The sequence below is a fragment of the Neomonachus schauinslandi genome, chromosome 4, assembly GCF_002201575.2.
Source record: "Neomonachus schauinslandi chromosome 4, ASM220157v2, whole genome shotgun sequence".
Taxonomy (NCBI): domain Eukaryota; kingdom Metazoa; phylum Chordata; class Mammalia; order Carnivora; family Phocidae; genus Neomonachus; species Neomonachus schauinslandi.
This window is the reverse complement of record NC_058406.1, coordinates 53,780,609-53,802,481: the sequence shown is the minus strand read 5'-3', so window position 1 is coordinate 53,802,481 and position 21,873 is coordinate 53,780,609. Positions and strand designations below refer to the sequence as shown.

The window sequence follows — 21,873 nt, the reverse complement described above, 5'->3', positions numbered from 1 at the left end:
TATATATACAGACAAGTATGTAATATATAAATCTGAATGGGCTAGGCAATGATATTTTTAGATATGACACAAAAAAACACAGTCCATTAAAGATAAAATTGGTAAATTGGACTCCATCAAAATGAAAGCTTCTTCTGGTCTCTGAAAAACATTGTTGCTAAAAGAATGAAAAAAGAAGCCATACAGTGGGAAAAATTATTTATAAAGCATATATCTGATAAAGTACTTGTATCCAAAATATATAAACAATTCTCAAAACAGTATTAAAACGACCTAATTTTTAAAACGAGCAAAACAGTTTTTAAAGATTTTATTTATTTACTTGAGAGAGAGAATGAGTGCAGAGGGAGAAGCTGACTACCCTGCTGAGCAGAGACCACCCCCACCCCCCAACTCGAGGCTCAATCCCAGGACCCTGAGATCATGGCCTGAGCCAAAGGCAGATGCTTAACCAATTGAGCCACCCAGCACCCCATGAACAAAACATTTGAACAAATACTTCAATAAAGTACATATACAGATAGCAAATGAGCACATCAAAAGATGATCGGCATTAGTCATTAGGGAAATGTAAATTGAAACCCTGAGATACTGCTGAACACCTATTAGAATGGCTAAAATTAAAAGACTGATCATACTAAATGTGGGCAAGTATGTGGAAGAACCAGAATTTTCATACACTGCTGGTAGGAATAGAAAATGAAAAACCATTTGGCAGTTTATTCAATGTTAAATATATACCTACTATACCACCCAGCCATTCCACTTCTAGGTATCTGCTCAAGAGAAAAGAAAGTATATGTTTATACAAAAACTAGTACACAAATTTTTATAGCATCTTTGTTTATAATAGCCAAAAAATGAAAACAAGCTAATATAATTTTAATAAATGAATACTATATATTTGCATATATATTACATGTACCATTATCTTAGTCAACTCAGGCTGTTAAAACAAAGTACTATTGGCTGGATGGCTTATAAACAAATTTATTTCTCACAGTTCAGGGACTGGAAGCCCAAGATTAGAATGCCAACATGGTTGAGTTCTGGTAAGGACCCTCTTCCAGGTTGCAGACTGCTAACTTCTCAATATATCCTCAATGTATTCTCAATGTATCACATGGTGGAAAGACATTTAACTAACTCTCTGGCCTCTTTTCAGAGGGCACTCACTAATCCCATTCATGAGGTCTCCACCTTCATGACCTAATTACTTTTCAAAGGTTCTACCTTCCAATACCATCACATTGGAATTAGGGGGCCAACTTGAATTTTGGGTGTACACAAACATTCAGTCCATAACAATCATATATTACTGTGTATACATTATATGTATTATGTATATGTTATACATACAATACATACATATTATATGGGTATTACAACATGTAGAAGGGATAGTGCATCATGACTAACTGAGGATAATGCATGCAAGGTTGTTCCAACATTTAAAAATCAATACTACTTGGCATATTAATAGACTGGGAGGGGAGAATCTATGGGATCATCAGAACAGATAAAGAAAAAGCATTTGAAAAAATTTAATATCCATTCATTTTTAAAAAAAATTTTTTTAAACCATTTAGCTAATCTGAAAGAGAAAGGATTTCCTCAGGGCATTCTGAAAAAAACTACAGCTAACATCAGACTCAGAGATGAAAGACTGAAAGCTTTTCCCCTCAGATCAGGAACAACACAAAGATGCCCACTTTTGCTACTTCTCAGCATAGTGGGTGTCCAAGCCAGAGCAATTAATGAAGAAGAAGAAAGAAAAATCGTCCAAAATGGAAAGGAAGAAGTAAATCTCAGTTCACAGATGACATGATCTTATATGTAGAAAACCCCAAAGATGCCACATTTAAGAAAAAAAAAAGCAAACAACTTAGAACTAATCAATTCAGCAAAGTTTTTTTTTTTTTAAAGATTTTATTTTTTATTTATTTGAGACAGAGAGAATGAGAGAGAGAGAGCACACGAGAGGGCGGAGGGTCAGAGGGAGAAGCAGGCTCCCTGCCGAGCAGGGAGCCCGATGCGGGACTCGATCCCGGGACTCCAGGATCATGACCTGAGCCGAAGGCAGTCGCTTAACCAACTGAGCTACCCAGGCGCCCCTCAGCAAAGTTTTAGTATAGAAAATTAACACACAAAAATCAGTTGTGTTGCTATACACTAGCAACAACGTTTTGGATTCTATCCAATCCAAAAAGAAAACAATCCAAAAAGAAAATTAAGAAAAAAGATTTCTATTTACAATAATATCAAAAAGAATAAAATACTTAGGAATAAACTTAACTAAGAAGTGAAAGACTTGTACACTGATAACTACAAAAATTGCTGAAAGAAATGAAAGAAGACGATAATAAATGGGAAAACATCCCTTGTTTATACATTGGAATATTTCTTAAGATGTCAATTCTACCCAAAACAAGATACAGATTCAAAGCAATCCCTGTCAAAATCCCAATGACATTTCTTGTGGAAATAAAAAAATCCATCCTAAAATGGATATGGAATATTAAGAGACCCCAAATAGTCAAAACAATCTTGAAAAAGAACCACAAAGGTGAAGGTCTCACATGTCCTGATTTCAAAACTTACTATGAAGCTGTAGTAATCAATACAGTGCACTACTAGCATAAAGACAGATATATGGACCAATGGAATAGAATAGAGGGCCCAGAAATAACCCCTTACATATACGTTCAAATGATTTTCAACAAGGATGCCAATTCTATGCAATGAGGAAAGGACAGTCTTTTCAACAAAGGTGTTGGAAAAACTGGATATCTACATGCAAAAGAATGATGTAGGACCCTTATATACAAAAATAACGCCAAATGTATCAAGCCCTTACAGCTAAAACTATAAAACTCTTAGAAGAGGGGTGTCTAGGTGGCTCAGTTGGTTAAGTGTCCAACTCTAGGTTTTGGCTCAAGTCATGATCTCAGCGTCCTGGGATAGAGCCCCAAGTCTGGCTCCATGCTTAGCGCAGACTGCTTGTCCCTCTCCCTCCCCCTCTGTTCTTCGAACCCCATCCCTCACGGGTGCTCCTGTGAGTGCTCTCTGTCTCTCTCTCTCTCTCAAATAAATAAATGTAGGGCTTTCTTCCCCAAAGCAGAACTTCAGCATTTCTCATCCTGCCCCCAAATGCCTGTTGCTGAGGCTAAGTTCTGGGTGGGTACAGTTGAGAAGTATGGACTCCTTTCTTCTGCCTAATCCCTACTGATGAACTCTACCTTGAGTGTGGCACACTGAGAATACTGAGGTCCTGCCCTGGATCATGAGGAAATGGTTCCATGTCAGGAGAAGCAAGCTGATAATATCTCAGGTTACTGCTCTGCCCCCTCTATGGAGCATTCAACATCTAGAATGAGGTTGTTACTCATAGAGAAGCTTAGCATTGTTTCCACTCCCATGGTGCAGAGATTTTATCTAGGGGGAGAAGCAAGCTGTAAAACAAATAGCTCCTAATATCTCCCAAAAGGAACTAACTTCATTTGCAACAGAGCATGGGGAAGTTTGAACCTAAAAGTACACTCAAATACAGTGGAGGTTTTGGTGAAAGGGAATTGAGTTAGATTCATGGATTTTTAAAAAAGATAATTAGTTCAGTGAAGATACACCCTAGACTGTAGGCTAGCTAGTTAACTGGGAACGTGGGAATAAGGCAGCGGGGAGGAGCATTTTGGAGTGAGAATACCAAACATTGACCTCAGAAGTTAGTCTCCGGAAGCAGCCACAATTATTTAGATTAGAGAATCTGTGCCCCAGGGCATTGTTGAAAACTAGAGCAATCAGCTGGTAATTAGGGAAGCTTTAACAGCTGAGTGTAGTCAAGAGTAGTAGAGAGCCCTAACAGTATCATTATCATCCCATGATGGCTGTGGGGATACCCAAAGCTGCTTATCCCTGAGAAGCAACATCAGAGGGTTAACATTGTGTGGGAGTTTTGGGAGGGGGCATATTAGTTTTCTACAGCTACATTAGCAAAGTACTACAAACTGTAAGACTTAAAACAATAGAAGTTCATTGTCTCACAGTTCTGGAGGACAGAAGTCTGAAATCAAGGTGTTAGTGTAGATATGCACCCTCTGAATATGATAAGGAAGGATTTGTTTCGCTTCTAGCTCTGGTAGTCCTAGACATTTCTTGGCTTGTAGATCTATCACTGCAATCCTCTGTCTTCACATTGTGTTTTCCCTGTGTATTTTATGATGTCTTACCTCTATGTGTATCTATGTCCACATTTCCCCCTTTTTATAAAGACATCAATCATACTGGATTAGGGTTCTCACCCTAATGATCTCAACTTAAGTCAGCAAAGACCCTATTTCCACAATCTGAGGTACTGGGGGTTAGGACTTCAACATATCTTCTTTGGGAGAACACAGTTCAACCCATTATGGGGAAGTAGATCTCACAAAAGTAATCTAGGTAATCACTAAACAAACAAGCAAATAGAAATTACAAGTTTTAGAAAGAAGGAAGATATCCATACCTAGGGTTGCTACAATATATTAGCAAACTCTCCAGTTTCAAACAAAACATAGGGCATACAAAGAAATAGAAAAATATGACCCATACTCAAGAAAAAAGACAGGCAATAGAAACTGTGGGAAGAAACCGACGTCAGATTTAACAAAAAGAGATTTAAAAGAAATCCTTATAAATACCTTCGTAGAACTAAAGAGACCATGATTAAAGAAGTAAAAAGAGGTATGATGACTGTCATATCCAATTCAGAAAATATCAGTAAAGAGGCTCAACATCACTGATCATCAGGGAAATACAAATCAAAGCTACAATGATATCACCTCACACCTGTCAGAATGGCTAAAATTAACAACATAAGGAACAACTATTGTTGGCAAGGATGTGGAGAAAGGGGAATTCTCTTGTACTGTTGGAAATGCAAATTGGAGCAGCAACTCTGGAAAACAGTATAGAGCTTCCTCAAAAAGTTAAAAACAGAGCTACCCTACAATCCAGCAATTGCACTATTAAGTATTTACCCAAAGAATATAAGAATACTAATTTGAAGGAATACATGAACCCCAATGTTTATAGCAGCATTATCTATAATAGCTAAATTATGGAGACAGCCTAAGTATCCATCGACAGATGAATGGATAAAGAAGATGTGGTATATATATACAATGGAATATTACTCAGCCATAAGGAGAGTGAAATCTAGCCATTTGCAACAACATGGATAGAGCTACAGAATATTATGCTAAGTGAAATAAGTCAGTCAGTGAAAGACAAATGCCATATGATTTCACTCATATGTGGAATTTAAACAAATGGATAAAGGGGGGAAAAAAGAGAGCAGCAACCCAAGAAACAGACTCTGAACTATAGAGAACAAACTGATGATTACCAGAGGGGAGGTTGGTGGAGGGATGGGTTAAATAGGTGATGGGGATTAAGTAGTGTACTTGTAATGAGCACCAGGTGTTGCATTGAAGTGTTGAATCACTATATTGTTCACGTGAAGCTAATATTACAATGTATGTTGGAATTTAAATAAAAACTTGAAAAAATACTGTATTGTATATTTGAAAGTTCCTAAGAAAATTGATTTTAAAAGTTCTATCATGGGGCATCTGGGTGGCACAGTTGCTTGGGCATCCAACTCTTGATTTTGGCTCAGGTCATGGTCAGGGTCCTGGGATCAGGCCCACATCAGGCTCCCCACTCAGCGTGGAGTCTGCTTAGGATTCTCTTCTCCCTCTGCCTCTCCCCTCATGCTCTCTCTCTCTAAAATAAACAAATAAAATGTTAAAAAAAAAAGTTCTCATCATAACAAAAAATAATTTTGTAACTATGTGAGGTGATGGATTTTAATTTATTTTTTTAAGGGGCGCCTGGGTGGATCAGTCGTTAGGTGTCTGCCTTCGGCTTGGATCGTAATCCCGGGGTCCTGGGATCGAGCCCCGCATCGGGCTCCCTGATCCGCGGGAAGCCTGCTTCTCCCTCTCCTACTCCCCCTGTTTGTGTTCCCTCTCTCGCTGTCTCTCTCTGTCAAATAAATAAATAAAATCTTTAAAAAAATTTATTTTTTTAAAGTTATTTTAGAGAAAGAGCAAGTGAGTGGAAGAGGGGCAGAGGGAGAAAATCCCCAAGCAGACTTCCTGCTGGGCACAGAGCCCCATATGGGGCTTGATCTCATAACCCAGGAGATCATGACATGAGCCAAAACCAAGAGTCGGATGCTTAACTGACTGAGCCACCCAGGAGCACCTGAGGTGATGGATTTTAAATAAACTTATTATTGTAATCATGCTGCAATATATACATATATCAAATCATTATGTAGTACACCTAAAGTGGATACAATCTTATGTGTCAGTTATAGCTCAATTAAAATTAATTAAATAAAATGCAGTTTCTGGGTTGTACCAAAAAAATTATAAAAAAGAACCAAATGGAAATTCTGGAGTTGAAAAGCACAGTAATCAAAACTTTAAACATTCACTAGAGGAACTAAATAATAGATTTTAACTGACAGAAGGAAGAATTAGCCAACTTGAGGATAGATCTATAGAGATTATACAAGCCAAAAACAGAGTGGAAAAAAAGAATGAAGAAAAATGAATGGAGCCTCAGAAAGGGTGATACTAACCCAAAGCAACAGAATACAGATTCTTCTCAAGTACACATGGAACATTTTCCAGGATAGCTCATATGTTAGGCCACAAAATGAGAATTAATTAATTGAAGAGAATTTAAATCATATCATGCATCTTTTCCAGCCACAATGTTAGGAACCTAGACATTAATTACACAAAGAAAACTGGAAAGTTCAAAAATATGGGGAGATTAAGCAATATGCTACTGAACAACTAATGTGTCAAGAAATCAAAAAGAGAAATCAAAAAATATCTTGAGACAGATGAAAGTGGAAATATAGCAAAATTTGTGGGATGCAGCAAAAGCAGTTCTAAAAGGGAAGGTCATAGAGATAAATACCTACCTCAGGAAACAAAAAGAGTCTCAAACAACTTAATTTTATGCTTCAAATGACTAGAAAAAGAACAAATGAAGCCCAGAGTTAGTAGGAGGAAAGAAAGAAAAGATTAGAGCAGAAACAAATGAAATAGGGACTGAAAAGATAATAAGGAAGATCAATGAAACTAAAAGCTGGTTTTTTGAAAAGATAAACAAAATTGACAAATCTTTAACTATATTCACCAAGAAAAAAAGAGAGGGGATTCAAATAAACAAAATTAGGTTCAAATAAATAAAATCAGAAACAAAAGAGATGTTACAACTGATACCACAGAAATAACAAAGGATCATAAGAGAATATTATGAACAAATATATGCCAACAAATTGGACAACCTAGAAGAAATGTACAAATCATTAGAAATGAACAACCTATCAAGACTGAATTTGATGAAACAGAAAATCTGAACTGTCCAATTACTATTAAAGAGATTGAGTCAGTAATCAAAAACCTCCCAACAAACAAAATTCTAGAACCAGTTTCAGTGGTGAATTATACCAAACATTCAAAGAAGAATTAATATCAATTCTTCTCAAACTTTTCCAATAAAGGAAGAGGGGGAAGCTCTTCCAAATTCATTTTATGAGGCCAGCATTACCCGATACAAAAACCATACAAGGACACCACAAGGAAAGAAAATTATACACCAATATCTATGATGAACATAGATAGAAAGCCCTAAACAAAATATTGGTAAACCAAATTCAACAATATATTAAAAGGATTATAGATCATGATCAAATAGGATTTATTCCAGGGATTGCAAGGATGGTTTAGTACTCACAAATCAATCAATGTGATACACCACATTAACAAAATGAAGGATAAAAATCATATGATCATCTCAATAGATGCAGAAAAAGCATTTGACAAAATTCAACATCCATTTTTGATAAAAACTCTACAAAGCAGGTATAGAGAGAATGTACCTCAACATAATTAGGCCATATATGTACTCAATGGTGAAAAGCTGAAACCTTTTCCTCTAAGATCAAGATAAAGACAAGGATGCCCACTCTTGCCCCTTTTATTCAACATAGTATTGGAGGTCCTAGATAGAGTAATAAATCAAGAAAAAGAGATGAAAGGTATCCAAGTTGGAAAGGAAGAAGTAAAACTGTCACTATTTGTAGATGACATGATATTATATATAGAAAGTCCTAAAGAGGCCACCAAAAAACTATCAGAATAATAAATACAGTAAATTTGCTGGATACAAAATTAATATACAGAAATCTGTTGCATTTCTACACATTAATATCCAGTGCTCAGAAAGAGAAATTAAAAAAACGATCCCATTTACAATTGCATCTAAATAAATAAAATACCTAGAAATAAATTTAACAAAGGAGGTAAAAGATCTGTATATTGAACATTACAAGATATTAATGAAAGAAATTGAAGAAGATACAAATACATAAAAAGATATTCCATGCTTATTGATTGGAACAGTCAATATTGTTAAAATGTCCACACTAGCCAAAGCAATGTACAGAGTCAGGCAAACCCTATCAAAACTTCAATGGCATTTTTCACAGAAGAGAATAATCTTAAAATTTGTATGGACCAGCAAAAGACCCTGAGCTAATAGCTAAAGCAATCTTAGAAAAGAATAAAGCTGGAGACATCACCCTCTCTGATTTCAAATTGTATTACAGAGCTGTAGTAATTAAAACAGTATGGTATTTGTACATAAACACATACATCAAAAATAGAAACAAAGATCAATGGAACTGAATAGAGAGCCCAGAAATAAACCTTCACATATATGGTCAGTTAATTTACAATTAAAGAGCAGCATACACACTGGGGAAAAACAGTATCTTCAATAAGTAGAGTTAGGAAAACTGGACAGCCACATGCAAAAGAATAAAGCTGAACCACTATCTTACACCATACACAAAAATTAACTCAAAATGGATTAAAAACTTGAATGTAAGAGCTGTATTTCTGTATGTTAAATTTCATAATTGAAAAGATTAAGAATTAGGCAAAAACAACAATATGTGAAAATTGGGAAATGTTTACTAATAAAATGTTGAATGAATAATAGTGGGTTTTTTAAAGCTTATACATAAAAAATTAAACATACAAAAATATTAACAATCTGGATGAATTATCTTTCTACCTTTCTGAATTTCCCTGAAATTAATATGTATTACTTGCATATAGGTAAAAACATGAATAAGACGTTTTTAAAAAGTATGCCTAGTTAAGAAATTTTTTAAGCATAAAATCATTCAATTTTTCATGTTTATTCCATCCTAGAAACATTGTTTTTCTTTTTTTCTACTACTTTTATTTCTATTTTCTAGGACCCTATTATTCAGAAACCCCATTTTTTTTAACTTATTTCATTTTAAATAACCATTTTCCACAGGTAATTAATGTACTTGGAGTTGATGTTACTCCCCGACCTCTTTACCATCAAGACACACATATGGGTGCAGCAAAGCCAAGTAAATTATTGACATCACAAGAAGGATCATATGCATCAGAATATATATCTTCCTATAGCCTGTATCAGAATACAATAAATCCTAGTATGTTAGGGCAGTTGACAAGGTAGAGTATACTATTCTATTGTTCTTTTTTATATCATATGTACTGTCTTTTCGTTTAAGTCGCATATATATAACTTAGATGTCAGTTGTCTTCAGACTCCCAACTCCACTCTACATTAGTGTACTAGCCATCTCTATGTTCCCCTCATGTTTTACTTAGATGTAGAGCTTTACATGACTTAAGAGTTCCCTGACACACCAAAACATTTGTGAGAAAAATATGTAGATTTTACTCAAGATTTCCTGAGGAACCAAAAGGTGAGGCTAGTATCACATACCCACAGACACATTTCTTCAGTTTCTTTTATGTTGCAGTTTATGGGAAGAAGTAGCTTTCCTTCTCTGTGACTGCCCCCCCCCAACTCCATTCTTCCATGAAAATCCCTGTTCTCCTAGGGTTTTGATTTCTCTTCTGTTTCATAATTTTTTTGTAAATGAAATGTTATGCATGTATTATGTAGACACTTACATTACTGAAATTTTATTAATGCTTACAGTGGAGAAGTTCAGAGTCTTTGCAATAATAAAACAGGATGTCCTAAAATAATCTAAAGATTATGGGAAAATATTTGAGTGTGTAATTTTCAATCTGACAAATTAAAATTTCCAGATGTTAACTAAGCACAAAATTTTAAGAGAAAATATGCTGTTCGAGAGTCTGCCTCCAAATTTGCATAGAATAGTCATAGGAGTGCTCTATAAAACAAAGAATATTCCACTAAACCGAATCTATCCTTTTGGAGGACAGTTGGACTTAGAAAAGGCAAAAAGGTATATAATATCATAAAGTAATATTAAGTTCATATGTTTAAAGAAATTATTTTTGTATTCTTCAATTTATTGATTTCCCAACCAGTATATAGATTTTCTTTTAATTAAATCTTGAGAGGACCTTTATAAAATTGAATAAATCACATTTAAGATGGGATTTGAATGACGAGCAGAAAACGGGTGAAAAATGAAAGGAAGTTCCAGGCCGAAGCTCTAATAAAATAAGAGAGAACTGCAAGATTGAGGAAAAATGGGGAAGGGGAAAAGTGATAATGAAGATGGAGAGACTGGATAGGTAGACTATTTTAGCTTTTTATGCTAAATATATTGTGAATCCATCGAAGGACTTTAGACATAGGTTTGACATGTTTTATCTCTAAGATATATTGATAATGACTTTTTACTTAAGGAACACTACAAAACAACTCTGTTTAAAGAAGTTTCTTTTTATCAATTTTTTACATGATTATAATATATTTGATTTCTCAATATGATAATGTTTTTATTTATATATTTCATTACCCATAAGAACATCTAAATAAATGAATAATGTTGTTTTTCATTATTAAAGGTCAGTTTTAGGAAGCAGTACAGTTTCTAAATCAAGTGTATCTACTACTGAATCAATAGCAGAAGACCTAGAAGAACCATCCTATAAACGGGAAAAACTGAGTAGTTTTACAGGTAATGAAAATAATATAATTTATTTCAGTAACAGCCCATTATTTCCTCAGCAACTGTGCTTATTATTTGTCAGGTACTTGAGATAAAAGAACTATGGTAATGATTCTCAAATGCTGGCCTGAGGAGTAGCTACTGAGAACTACCAGGGTAGCATTAAAGTTCCCAAGGTGACTCTCTTGCACCACCAGCCTCAGGAGAGACAGACCCTGTTTTAGAAGTCCTCTGCTTTTAACGCAGGAGGCAAGTCCTTCTGATACACTGTGATCAGTACCCTAATAAGGCATATGCAGAATGTTATCGGAGCACTTTGAAAGTGAAGATTAACATCTTTGAGGTGGAAAAAAAAAAAAAGAATTCATAGAGAACATTATAGACTTTTGAATTGGGTTTTTAAAGATGATTAGTAATTTGTCAGGAGAACAAATAAGAGTGGCTCCTTCCAGGCAGAGCATAAAACATGAGGTAAAGGATTATGAAAATGAAGATAAAAGAATGATAAAATAATGGATGATCAAAAGTGCTGTAAGAAATGGGTACCTACCTGAGGAACATTCACCTTGAAATGCAGTAAGGGTGCCTCTTCCTCTGAGATGATAATGAAGGATTGATGAAAGTATTCATAAGTTTGGAAGAGTGCTTGATAGCGTCTTTGGTGTTAAGATATGTAACAGGAATGCTCTGACCACAAGAGAATACCCAACTACCATTAGCTTAAACAATCAACTATTTTGGATTTGATTTTGTGGCTTGACTGTCAGACTCTGGATTGGCAGCTCTGCTATTATCTTTCCTTAAAACTTTTCTTCTTCTTGCTTCTTGCTTTTTGCTCCATGGTCTCAAAATATCTGCCCCAGCTGTGGGTATTATATCCATGTTAAAGGCAGAAAGAGAGAGAAAGGCAGTAGCTTCAGTCATATCACCCTTATTTATCAGGAAAGTAAAAGTTTCCCCAGGAGCCTTCTTCTTTCCTATGTATTTCTGCTGTTATCTCATTGGCCAGAACTCTGTCACATGGTCAACTCTAGCTTCAGGAGAGGCTAAGAAAGCTAAACACTTGATTTCCTTAATGGAAAGAGCAAGGGAAGGGAAAAAGCCTTAGCAATGAAAACTTAGGCAATCAGCAGTGTCTGGGGCAGCAGGGAGGATCATCCTATCAGAGGGAGACGGGAGGATTGGATTACTATCATAATCTCCCCCCCTGCGTCAGAGGGATTGAATACATCCCACAACACGGTCTGTTCTTTGACCACATAAAGCCACCCGCAATGTATGACCCATCACGATATTTTGGTAAAATGAAAATTAAAAATAGCAATTAGTCAATGATTTTTATTAAGTCATCTATTTTAGACTTACGAGTTGTGAGGGCAACACCTGAGAAAATTGTAACAAAAGAAGACCTACAAAAGACAATAGAGATAACACTCACAGAGACGGAAACACTGAGATTTTTTAACCTACCAACAGTCATGGTTTCTGTGGAATCTGAAGAAGCTGAGAAGGTCATGTATGTATGGCTCAATTGTCTATTTGCTTCTGTAATTTAAGTGCTAAGTCAGAGGTTCTTATCCTTGTTTCTGTTTTTAGGGATTCCTGGATAAATACTGGTGGCATATGTGTTTGGTGAAATTATGTGTAAAGTTATATGTGTGCCCTATGAAATGATATGTAAAGTATTTATGTTGTATGTACTTTTTTCCTAGAGGAAGTACCCATAGCTTTACCTTACTCTTTAAAAAGTAGGCAAACTACTAAGTCAAATAATAAAAGAAATAAAGGAAGCTTCCAAGTCTCAATATAGATTTTAATGATTATTTTCTTTTATGCGTATATAAATTATTTCCAGTTTAAAAAGAAAGGACTGACATTTTTATATTAAAAACTTAAGAAGGAAAATATGTAATGGGAAAATAACTGAGTTTACTATATTAGAGCAGATTTTCCATCTGTCCTTATTAATCAATTTAAATAGATCATTAATTTTTGCCTTGTGTATTTTGAAGCCTTGTTGTTAAACACATACACATTAAGGATTGTTATGCCTTTTTGGGAGAATTGACCCCTTTATCATTCTGTAATGTCCCTCTTTATCTCTGATAATTTGCCTTGCTCTGAAGTCTACTCTGTCTGAAATTAATTCAGCTACTATAAATAGAGTATTGATAGTTATTCAGATTATTTAGATTCAAATATAATTTGAATATGACTCATAGTACTAAAAAATCCATCATTAAAATATTTTTAGGGCATTATTCTTATCCAGATATTAACCTAGAATTGTTTTGGACTATAGAATATAGTACAAATAGATCCTGAATAACATACTTTGAAACCCATAAGACATAAAGGGAGGCTCTTAACACCAAAAAAGGGAAAGGAAAGAATAACAAATGGATAAATAAATGATCTGAAATCAGAGAGGGAGAGATGCTAGAAGCAAATGTTAAAATTAGCACATGGATCTATTGTTCGTTAAGTCTTGGGTCCCCCACAAATTGAGAGGACGGAAAGAGATATTTTTGTATTAATCAAAGACCCTTAAAAGGATTTCAGTTATCTCAAGTGATCCCAGGTCTCATAGCTACTATCATAAGCCAACATGAATTTTCTCTGGAGGAAATCATATCCCATTTAGGCTCTTAAGATTGCCTCAGATTGAGTTTGGTAAAAATACACCAAACCAATAAAGAAGCCATTATGAATGAGAATTAAAAGAAATAACAAACCCTATATCTACATCGTGAGGACTGTGGATAATGAGATTTTAGTAGGGCTATATTATGAGATATAGAATATAAAATATATGTGAAATATTTAAATAAAAGATAAAGCTAACACCTCACTAACATTAAGAAACTATCAAAATGATGACTCATATTTGCAAAAACATCTAAAAAGAACTGTAAAATAAAGTATGCTTATATAACTGTTGAAACTAAAAAGTAAATGTTAAGTCTAAACTAGGCATAATTGAACAGAGATTTAATAAGTTGAAACATAGATCTGGATAAATTATACAAAATAAACCTTGGAGATAAAAATGTGATATAAAGTATGAAAGAGAAGTTAAAAAAGACATCAACAATAGAACAAAGGTCCAACATGCATCTGGTTAGTTTCAAAAAGTCAAAATAGGAAGAATGGAGGAGAGGAACTATTCAAAAAGAGGGGGTAAGGACTTTCCAAAGCTCTTAAAAGACACCATGTCACAGAAACAGGAATAAATTTTTAAAAATATCCAAAAAAAGAAGTTGTGCATTGTACTGATACTCCAGGATATCAAATGTTAAAAGATTTTAAAAACAGAAGAAAAAAAGAAAGAAAAAACATATCATCCACAGAGAAACAATTAAACCAATAGCATTATTAGGGACAAAGAAGTTTACTTCATAATGACAGGAAGGTAAAAATAATTCTAATCTTGAATACCCCTAATAAAATAACCTCAACATATATGAAGCAAAAATTTAAAACTTGTTAAGTATCCTATTAAAGTAGATTTAAACATGCCTCTCTTAATTACTGTGTGTCAACCAGATAAAAAATTCACATAGATACAGAAGATTTGAACCAAAAACATTTAATGATCACAACTCTTCATTCAACAATTAGAGAACATACACTCTTTTCAAGCACACACGGAACATTTATAAAAATCATCCATGCACAAGACCATGAAGCAAGGTTTTAAAAATTTCAAAGAAATAGTACCATACAAACTAAATTCTCTGGCCACAAATGGAATTAAGTTAAAAATGAATAACATAAATCTCAATGAAAACATAAATAATATTCATACACACATTTGGAAGTTAAAAAGTACATTTTCTAAGTTCCTCATGAATCAAAGAAGAAATCATAATAGAAATTTAAGAAATACTCAGAATTAAATAATTATGAAAATAATACCTACAGGATGACACAAAGGTGGTACCTTAAGGGAAATGTATAGTTTTCAGTGTTTATAGCAAAGTTCATAAAACCTATCTGGAGATAGTGCTAACGTATTGTTGGTGGGCACTGAAAGTAGTAGGGATGCTGGGAGGTACAGTAAATAGAGTCCTCCGGAGGTAATTCAGTGCAGTCTTTCCCTAAAGAGTTTTTTTGAACTCTCACTTAACGTTTGGTGCAATCCACATTAAAGAAGGTAATTTTAAAGAGAAAACATAATATAAAGAGGTAATATCTGTGGTAATAATTTTTATTAATGAGTTGAATATACTTTTTTTATAGTCGGAGAAACAAGAATTATGAGACCCTTTGTAGAAATAGATTAGGCAATGACTTATATGTTGAAAGGATGATGCAGACTATTAATGGAGCTCCAAAGAACAAAGAGGTTCAATGTGACAAAATCGTAAAGGAAGACAAAGGTAATTTATATTTTAGTCTGCTTGATAAATGACCATATTTTAATATACGTTCTTTGAGTCTGTCAATTAACAAATGAATGTTGAAACATATAAAGCAAAGATAGAAATACGTTGGCCAAATCACAATAGTAGCTAGGTACTATAATCTACAGCTTTTAGATTTGACAAATAACGAGTAATAAATATACATATAAAAGATTTAGATAACATAATTATCAATTTTGATTTTTATAAAAACTCTATCATAGAATTTTATACTCTTCGAATATTTATGAAACATTTAGAGAAACTGTCTGCTTACTATTTCACAGAGTATCAACCACAACTAATTACATTTAAAATGTGCCAAATACTATTCAAGGCCTTTCACATATATTAACTGGTTTAATCCTCACAACAACCCTACGAGGTAGGTGCTATTGTTACTCTCCATTTTGGAGGAAGAAACAAGCAAAGAGAAGTTAGCCAACTTGCTAAGGTCACTCAGCTAGTATGGCACACAGTAATACCCTCAGACAGTCTGGTTCTAGAGCTTGTATCCTTTACTACACTTATTGTCTTTCAATGTTTAACAACCCTGCATGGCCAACAATCTGCGAAGTAGGGCCAAAAAGGTAATTAGAAGAAAGTTTTTAATTTTAATGACCTTTGTTGTTCAGCAAAACTATAAGCTAGTTCTTTTGAAAGATTAAAAGAGACAAACTTCTAAGCAAGTACTAAATCAAGAAAAGGGCAACTTATAATTAGTAGGAAAGCTTTATGGCATCTTTACTCACTCTTGCCATACTCCCCTTCCCAACGTGGTGATGATCTTTAAAGACAGCAGTCTGCCTTCCCAGTTTGAGACCCTGGCCTCTGGTTCCAGAGCGGGCAGAGCAGACTTTGTTCTTAACAGAGTTGGTTTCTCTGTTTCAACCTGTCTGGGAGCTACCTGAAGGACTGACACAGAGCACTTGTCTTATTATTTTTTTTTTTTAATTCAGCACTCTCTCAGGTGGTAAAGCAACTGTGCATACTGCATTCTCCACAAATATTGCCACAAAGGCAAATGAACAACTCATCTCTCTTAGAGTCAAGAGAATACAATGGAGTCAAATAAGAACACACTAAAAGCCTGAGAGAAAAAGCTAGGGAGGGAGTTTCTTTGGGAAATCAAGATACTGAAAAAGGCTTGCATATATACAGGGAAATTTAGAAAGTCATGTGCATGACTAGGGCAGGATGCATGCTCAGAAAAGACTTGAAAATATCCTAATCTTTCACCTCTGGCTGATCTCTAGACTCAGTACAAGCAGGAAGTGAAGACTAAGGCATAGTTGTAAACAGGCTGGCTAAGCATTAAAGGAATACCTTAACACAGACTCAATCTGCAAAGACTGGGAGTTTTTTTCCCTTTTTTTTTCCTTTTCCCTTTGCTCTCCTTTTTTTCTGATGTGGGGAGGAATTCAGGTGTTCAAGGAAGTATCTGTCAGGACACTTGCTGACCAAAAGCCAAAAAGCAAACACTTCTAAGATGGTACATGACAAAGAATAAAGTCTTTATAAAAATAGTTTAGAAACATCACTAAGCAAACAAACAACTAGAACTCACAGCAAACTACAAAAACAAAACCCAAGGACCAAGAAGAATCTGATTTCCAGAGTTACCACATTATTATACTCAAAATGTTCAGTTCTCAAAAAAAAATTACAAAGGATAGAAAGAAGTAAGAAAGTATAGCCCGCTTAAATAAGAAATTAACAGAAACTCTCCCTGTGGAAGTACAGACTATGTATTTATTAGCCAAAAACTATATCAATTGTATTAAATAGTCTGGTAAGGCTAAAGGAAACTATGGGCAAAGAGCTAAAGCAAACCAGAATGATGTACACACAAATAAAGAATATGAATAAAGAGATAGGAATTATAAAAAGAAACCAAACAAATTCTGGAGATTAAAAGTACAATAATTGAAATGGAAAAGCTCACTAGAGTTATCAATAGCAAATTTGAGCAGGCAGAAGAAGGAATCAGCAATTCTTAAAAGACAGGTCAATTAAAATAATCCAGTCTGAGGAGCAGAAAGAAGAATAAAGAAAAATGAACACAGCTCAAAGGACCTATGTGGCTCCACCAAGCAAACCAACATACACATAAAGGGAATTTCAGAATGGTAGAAGAAAAAATAAAGGGAAACAAAAAATATTTGAGGAAATAATGGCCAAAAAACTTCCAAAATTTGATAAACGTCATGAATCTGCACATCTAAGATGCTCAACAAACTCCACAAAGGATAAACAAAGAGATCTACACTCAGGCACATTATAATTAAGTGTTGAAAGAGAATCTTGAAAGCAGCAAAAGAAAAGTGACTCATCATATACAAGGAATCCTCAATAGGATTACACTGATTTCTCAGCAGAAACCATGGAGTCCAGAGGTCAGTGGGATACCATACTTAAAGAGATGAAAGAGAAAACTCTCAACCAATAATTCTATATCCTTCAAATAATTCTCATGATGGAGAAATTAAATTAAATAATTAAGATTAAATATATTCCCATGAAGGAGAAATTAAGACATTCCCAGATAACAAAAGCTAAGGTAATTCAGCACTAGAAGAACAGCCTTATGAGAAATGCTAAAGGGAGTCCTTCAGGCAAAAATGAAAAGACACCAGACAGTAACTTGAAGACATATGAAGAAACAAAGAATACTGGTAAAGGTAGCTATATAGGTAAATACAAAAGCCAGTATTGTAATTTTGGTTTAATCTCTTCTCTATTTTTTTTGCAATATAATTTGAAATAAATACATAAAACAATAATTATAAATCTATACTAATAGGCACACAGTGTACAAAGATGTAATTTGTGACATCAACATAAAGTGGGTGTGATGGAGCTTTATAGGAGCTCCTGTATACTATTGAAGTAAGGTACTATTAATTCACAATAGATTGTTAAAATTTTAAGAAATTACTTATAATTTCCAAGGCAACCACCAAGAAAATAACTTAAAAATTGCAAAAAAGAAAATTAGAAAGGAATCAAAGCAGAACACTATTAAAAAATCAAGTAAACACAAAAGACAGGGAAGAATTGAGGAACAAAGACATAAGACATAAGGAAGACAAAGAAAAATGGCAGAAGTCCTTCCTGAACAATAATTACTTTAAATAAATGGATTAAACTCTCCAATTGAAATGCAGATATTGATAGGATGGATTAAAAAAAACTAAACATGATCCAAGTATATGCTATCTAACAAGAGACTCACTTTAGATCCACAGACAAAATATGTAAAGTGAAAGGTTGTATATAGCAACCAAAGAAAGCTGAGATAGCTTTACCAATATCAGACATAGTAGACTTTATACAAAATTGTTACAAGGGCCAAAGAACATTATATGTTGATAAAAGATTCAATCCATAAAGAAGATATAACAATTATAAACATATATGTACTTAACAAGAGAGCCTCCAAATATATGAAGCAAAAATTGACAGGATCGAAGGAAGAAATAGACAGGTCTACACTAAGAGTTGAGACTTCAGTATCCCACTGTGAATAATGGACTGAACAACCAGAAAGATTGTCAATAAGTAAATAGAGGACTTGAATAATAATATAAACTAGACATAACATACATACACAGAACACACCATCCCCAAACAGTAGAATACACATTTTTTTTCTCAAGTTCACATGGAAATCTCTCCAAAATACACCATTATGTTAGGCCACAAAACAAGAGGTAATAAAATTTTAAAAATTGAAATCTTTTCTGCCACAATGTAATGACACTCATAATGTATAACAAAAGGAAAACTGGAAAATTTAAAAATATTTGGATATTAAGCAACACACTCTTAAACAACCATTGGGTTGAAGATGAAAGCACAAGGGAAATTAGAAAATATTTTGAGATGAATGGGAATGAAAATACAACATAGCAAAACTTAAAGGATATAGTGGAAGTAGTGCTTAAAGAGAAATTTATAGCTGTAGATACATTAAAAAGGAAGATCTCCACTTGAAACTAATGTAGCATTATGTATCAACTATACTTCAATGAAAAATAATAAAAATCTCAAATCAATAACGTCACACCTTAAGAAATGAGATAAGGAAGATAAAACTAAACCAAAAGCCAGCATAAGGAAGAAAATAATAAAAATTAGAGTTGAGATAAGCAAAATGAGAATAAACAGAGAAAAATCAATGAAACTAAAAGGTACTTTGAAACGATCAACAAAACTGCCAAAATTTTTGTTAGACTAAGAAAAAATAGAAGATTCAAATTACTAAATGAGAAATGGAAGTGGGGATATTACTACTGACCTTACAGAAATAAAATAGATTATAAAAAAAATGAACATCCATATGTCAATAAATTGATAACTAAATGAAATGGACACATTCCTAGAAACTCACAACTTGTGAAAACTGACTCAAAAAGAAATATAAAATCTGAACAGAGCTATAGTAAGTAAAGAGACTGGATTAATAATCAAAACTTCCTAACAAAGAAAATCCCAGGAGCACCTGGGTGGCTCAGTCAGTTAAGTAGCTGGCTGATTTGGGCTCAGATCATGATCTCAGGGTCCTGGGATTGAGCCCAGCTCCCTGCCTGTCCCTCTCTCTCTCTGCCCTTCCTCCCACTTGTGCTCTCTGTTTGTCTCTCTCACTCTTTCTCTCTCAAATAAATAAATAAAATCTTAAAAAAAAGAAAATTCCAAGACCAAATGGTTTCTCTAGTGAATTCTACCAGTCATTTAAAGGAGAAGCAACACCAACCCTTCAAAAAATAATTTTCCAAAAAATGGAAGAGAACACTTAAAAATCATGAGGCCAGCATTACTCTGATACCAAAGCCAGACAAAGACATCGAAGAAAAGAAAACTAATACCAGTATTCCTTATGAATATGGATGCAAAAATCCTCAATAAAATACTAGTACACTGAATCAGCTCCACATTAAATGGATTATACAATATGATCAGTTGTTTTATCCTAATGATGCAAGGGTGATTCCACATATATGTCAATTAGTGTAATACACATAGTCTTATGATAAAAATACTCAACAAATTAGGTATAGGAGAGAATCTTCCCAATCTCATAAATGGCTTTATAAAAACCCCACAGCTAGTGTTATACTCAATGGTGAAAAACTGGAAGCTTTCCCCATAAGATCAATTATAAGACAAAGATAAAATAGATAAAATCTATTCTATCCAGACTGCTTTCTCGACTTCTATTCAACATTGTACTGAAAGTTTTAGTGTAAGCAATTAGGCAAGAAAAAGAAGTAGAAGACATTAAGTCAGAAAGGAAGAAATAAAAGTATCCTTATTCACAGTTGACATGATTTTAAGTATAGAAAATCCTAAAGAATTCACACAAAAACTATTAGAGCTAATACGTATGTTCAGTAAGTTTCAGAATACAAAACACACAAAATTCAGTTGCATTTTTATACACTATTAATGAACAATTCAAAAAGGCAATTAAGAAAATATTTGCACTTACAATAGCATCTAGAATAATAAAATACCTAGGGATAAATCTAACCAAAAAGGACAAAGACTTGTATACTGATAACTACAAAACATTGCTGAAAGAAATTAAAGAAGTCCTAAGTTAGTGAAAAGATATCCTGTATTTATGGTTTAAATGACATAATGTTAAGATATAAATCCTCAAACCAATCTACAGATTCAACACAACCCCCAAAGATGTTTTGGAGAAATAGAAAAATAAATCATTCTATGGATATCAAAGGACCCTCCAAATAGCCAAAACAAAGGTATATAGACCAAAAGAATAGAACAGAGAGCCCAGAAATAAACTCACATGTATGGTCAACTGATTTTTTGATAAAGGTGTTAAGACCATTAAATGGAGGAAAAATAGTCTTTTCAAAAATGGCGTTGGGACAACTGGATAGCCACATGAAAAGAATAAAGTTGTACTCATACTTCATACCATCTACAAAATTAACTCAAAATGGAACAGTGACTTAAATATAAGAGCTAAAATGATAAAACTCATAGAAGAAAACACTGAGGTAAATATTTTTGCCCTTTGCTTTTACAATGGATTGCTTTTACAATGGATTCAGTCTACAGTGGACTGAATGTCATTCAGTTTCATGACACTGAAAGCAGAAAGAACAAAAGAAAAAAATGGATAATTGGCTTTCATCAAAAAACCTTTTGTACATAAAAGAACATTATCAAAAAAGTGAAAGGACGACCTACATAATGGGGGAAATATTTGCAAATCCTATCTCTCATAAAGTTCCAGTATCCAGAATATATAAGGAATACTTATAATCCAAGAACAAAGAGACAAGAAACCCAATTAAAAAATGGGCATCAGACTTAAATAGACATTTCTTCAAAGAATATATACATATTGCCAACAAGCACATGAAAGTGTTCAACATCATTAATCATTATAGAAATGCAAGTCAAAACCAT

At 33.9% G+C, this 21,873-nt stretch overlaps 1 protein-coding gene across 1 annotated transcript in view; it reads left to right on the top strand.

Moving 5' to 3' along the window:
• Positions 1–21,873, top strand: part of DNAI4 (dynein axonemal intermediate chain 4) — an 89,913-nt gene that overhangs the window by 13,314 nt on the left and 54,726 nt on the right. Inside the window, exons 3-6 of the mRNA XM_044914046.1 lie at positions 9,394–9,578; positions 10,920–11,032; positions 12,383–12,539; positions 15,266–15,405. Coding sequence (XP_044769981.1) covers positions 9,394–9,578; positions 10,920–11,032; positions 12,383–12,539; positions 15,266–15,405 — 595 coding nt within the window. The remainder of the gene's footprint in view (positions 1–9,393; positions 9,579–10,919; positions 11,033–12,382; positions 12,540–15,265; positions 15,406–21,873) is intronic.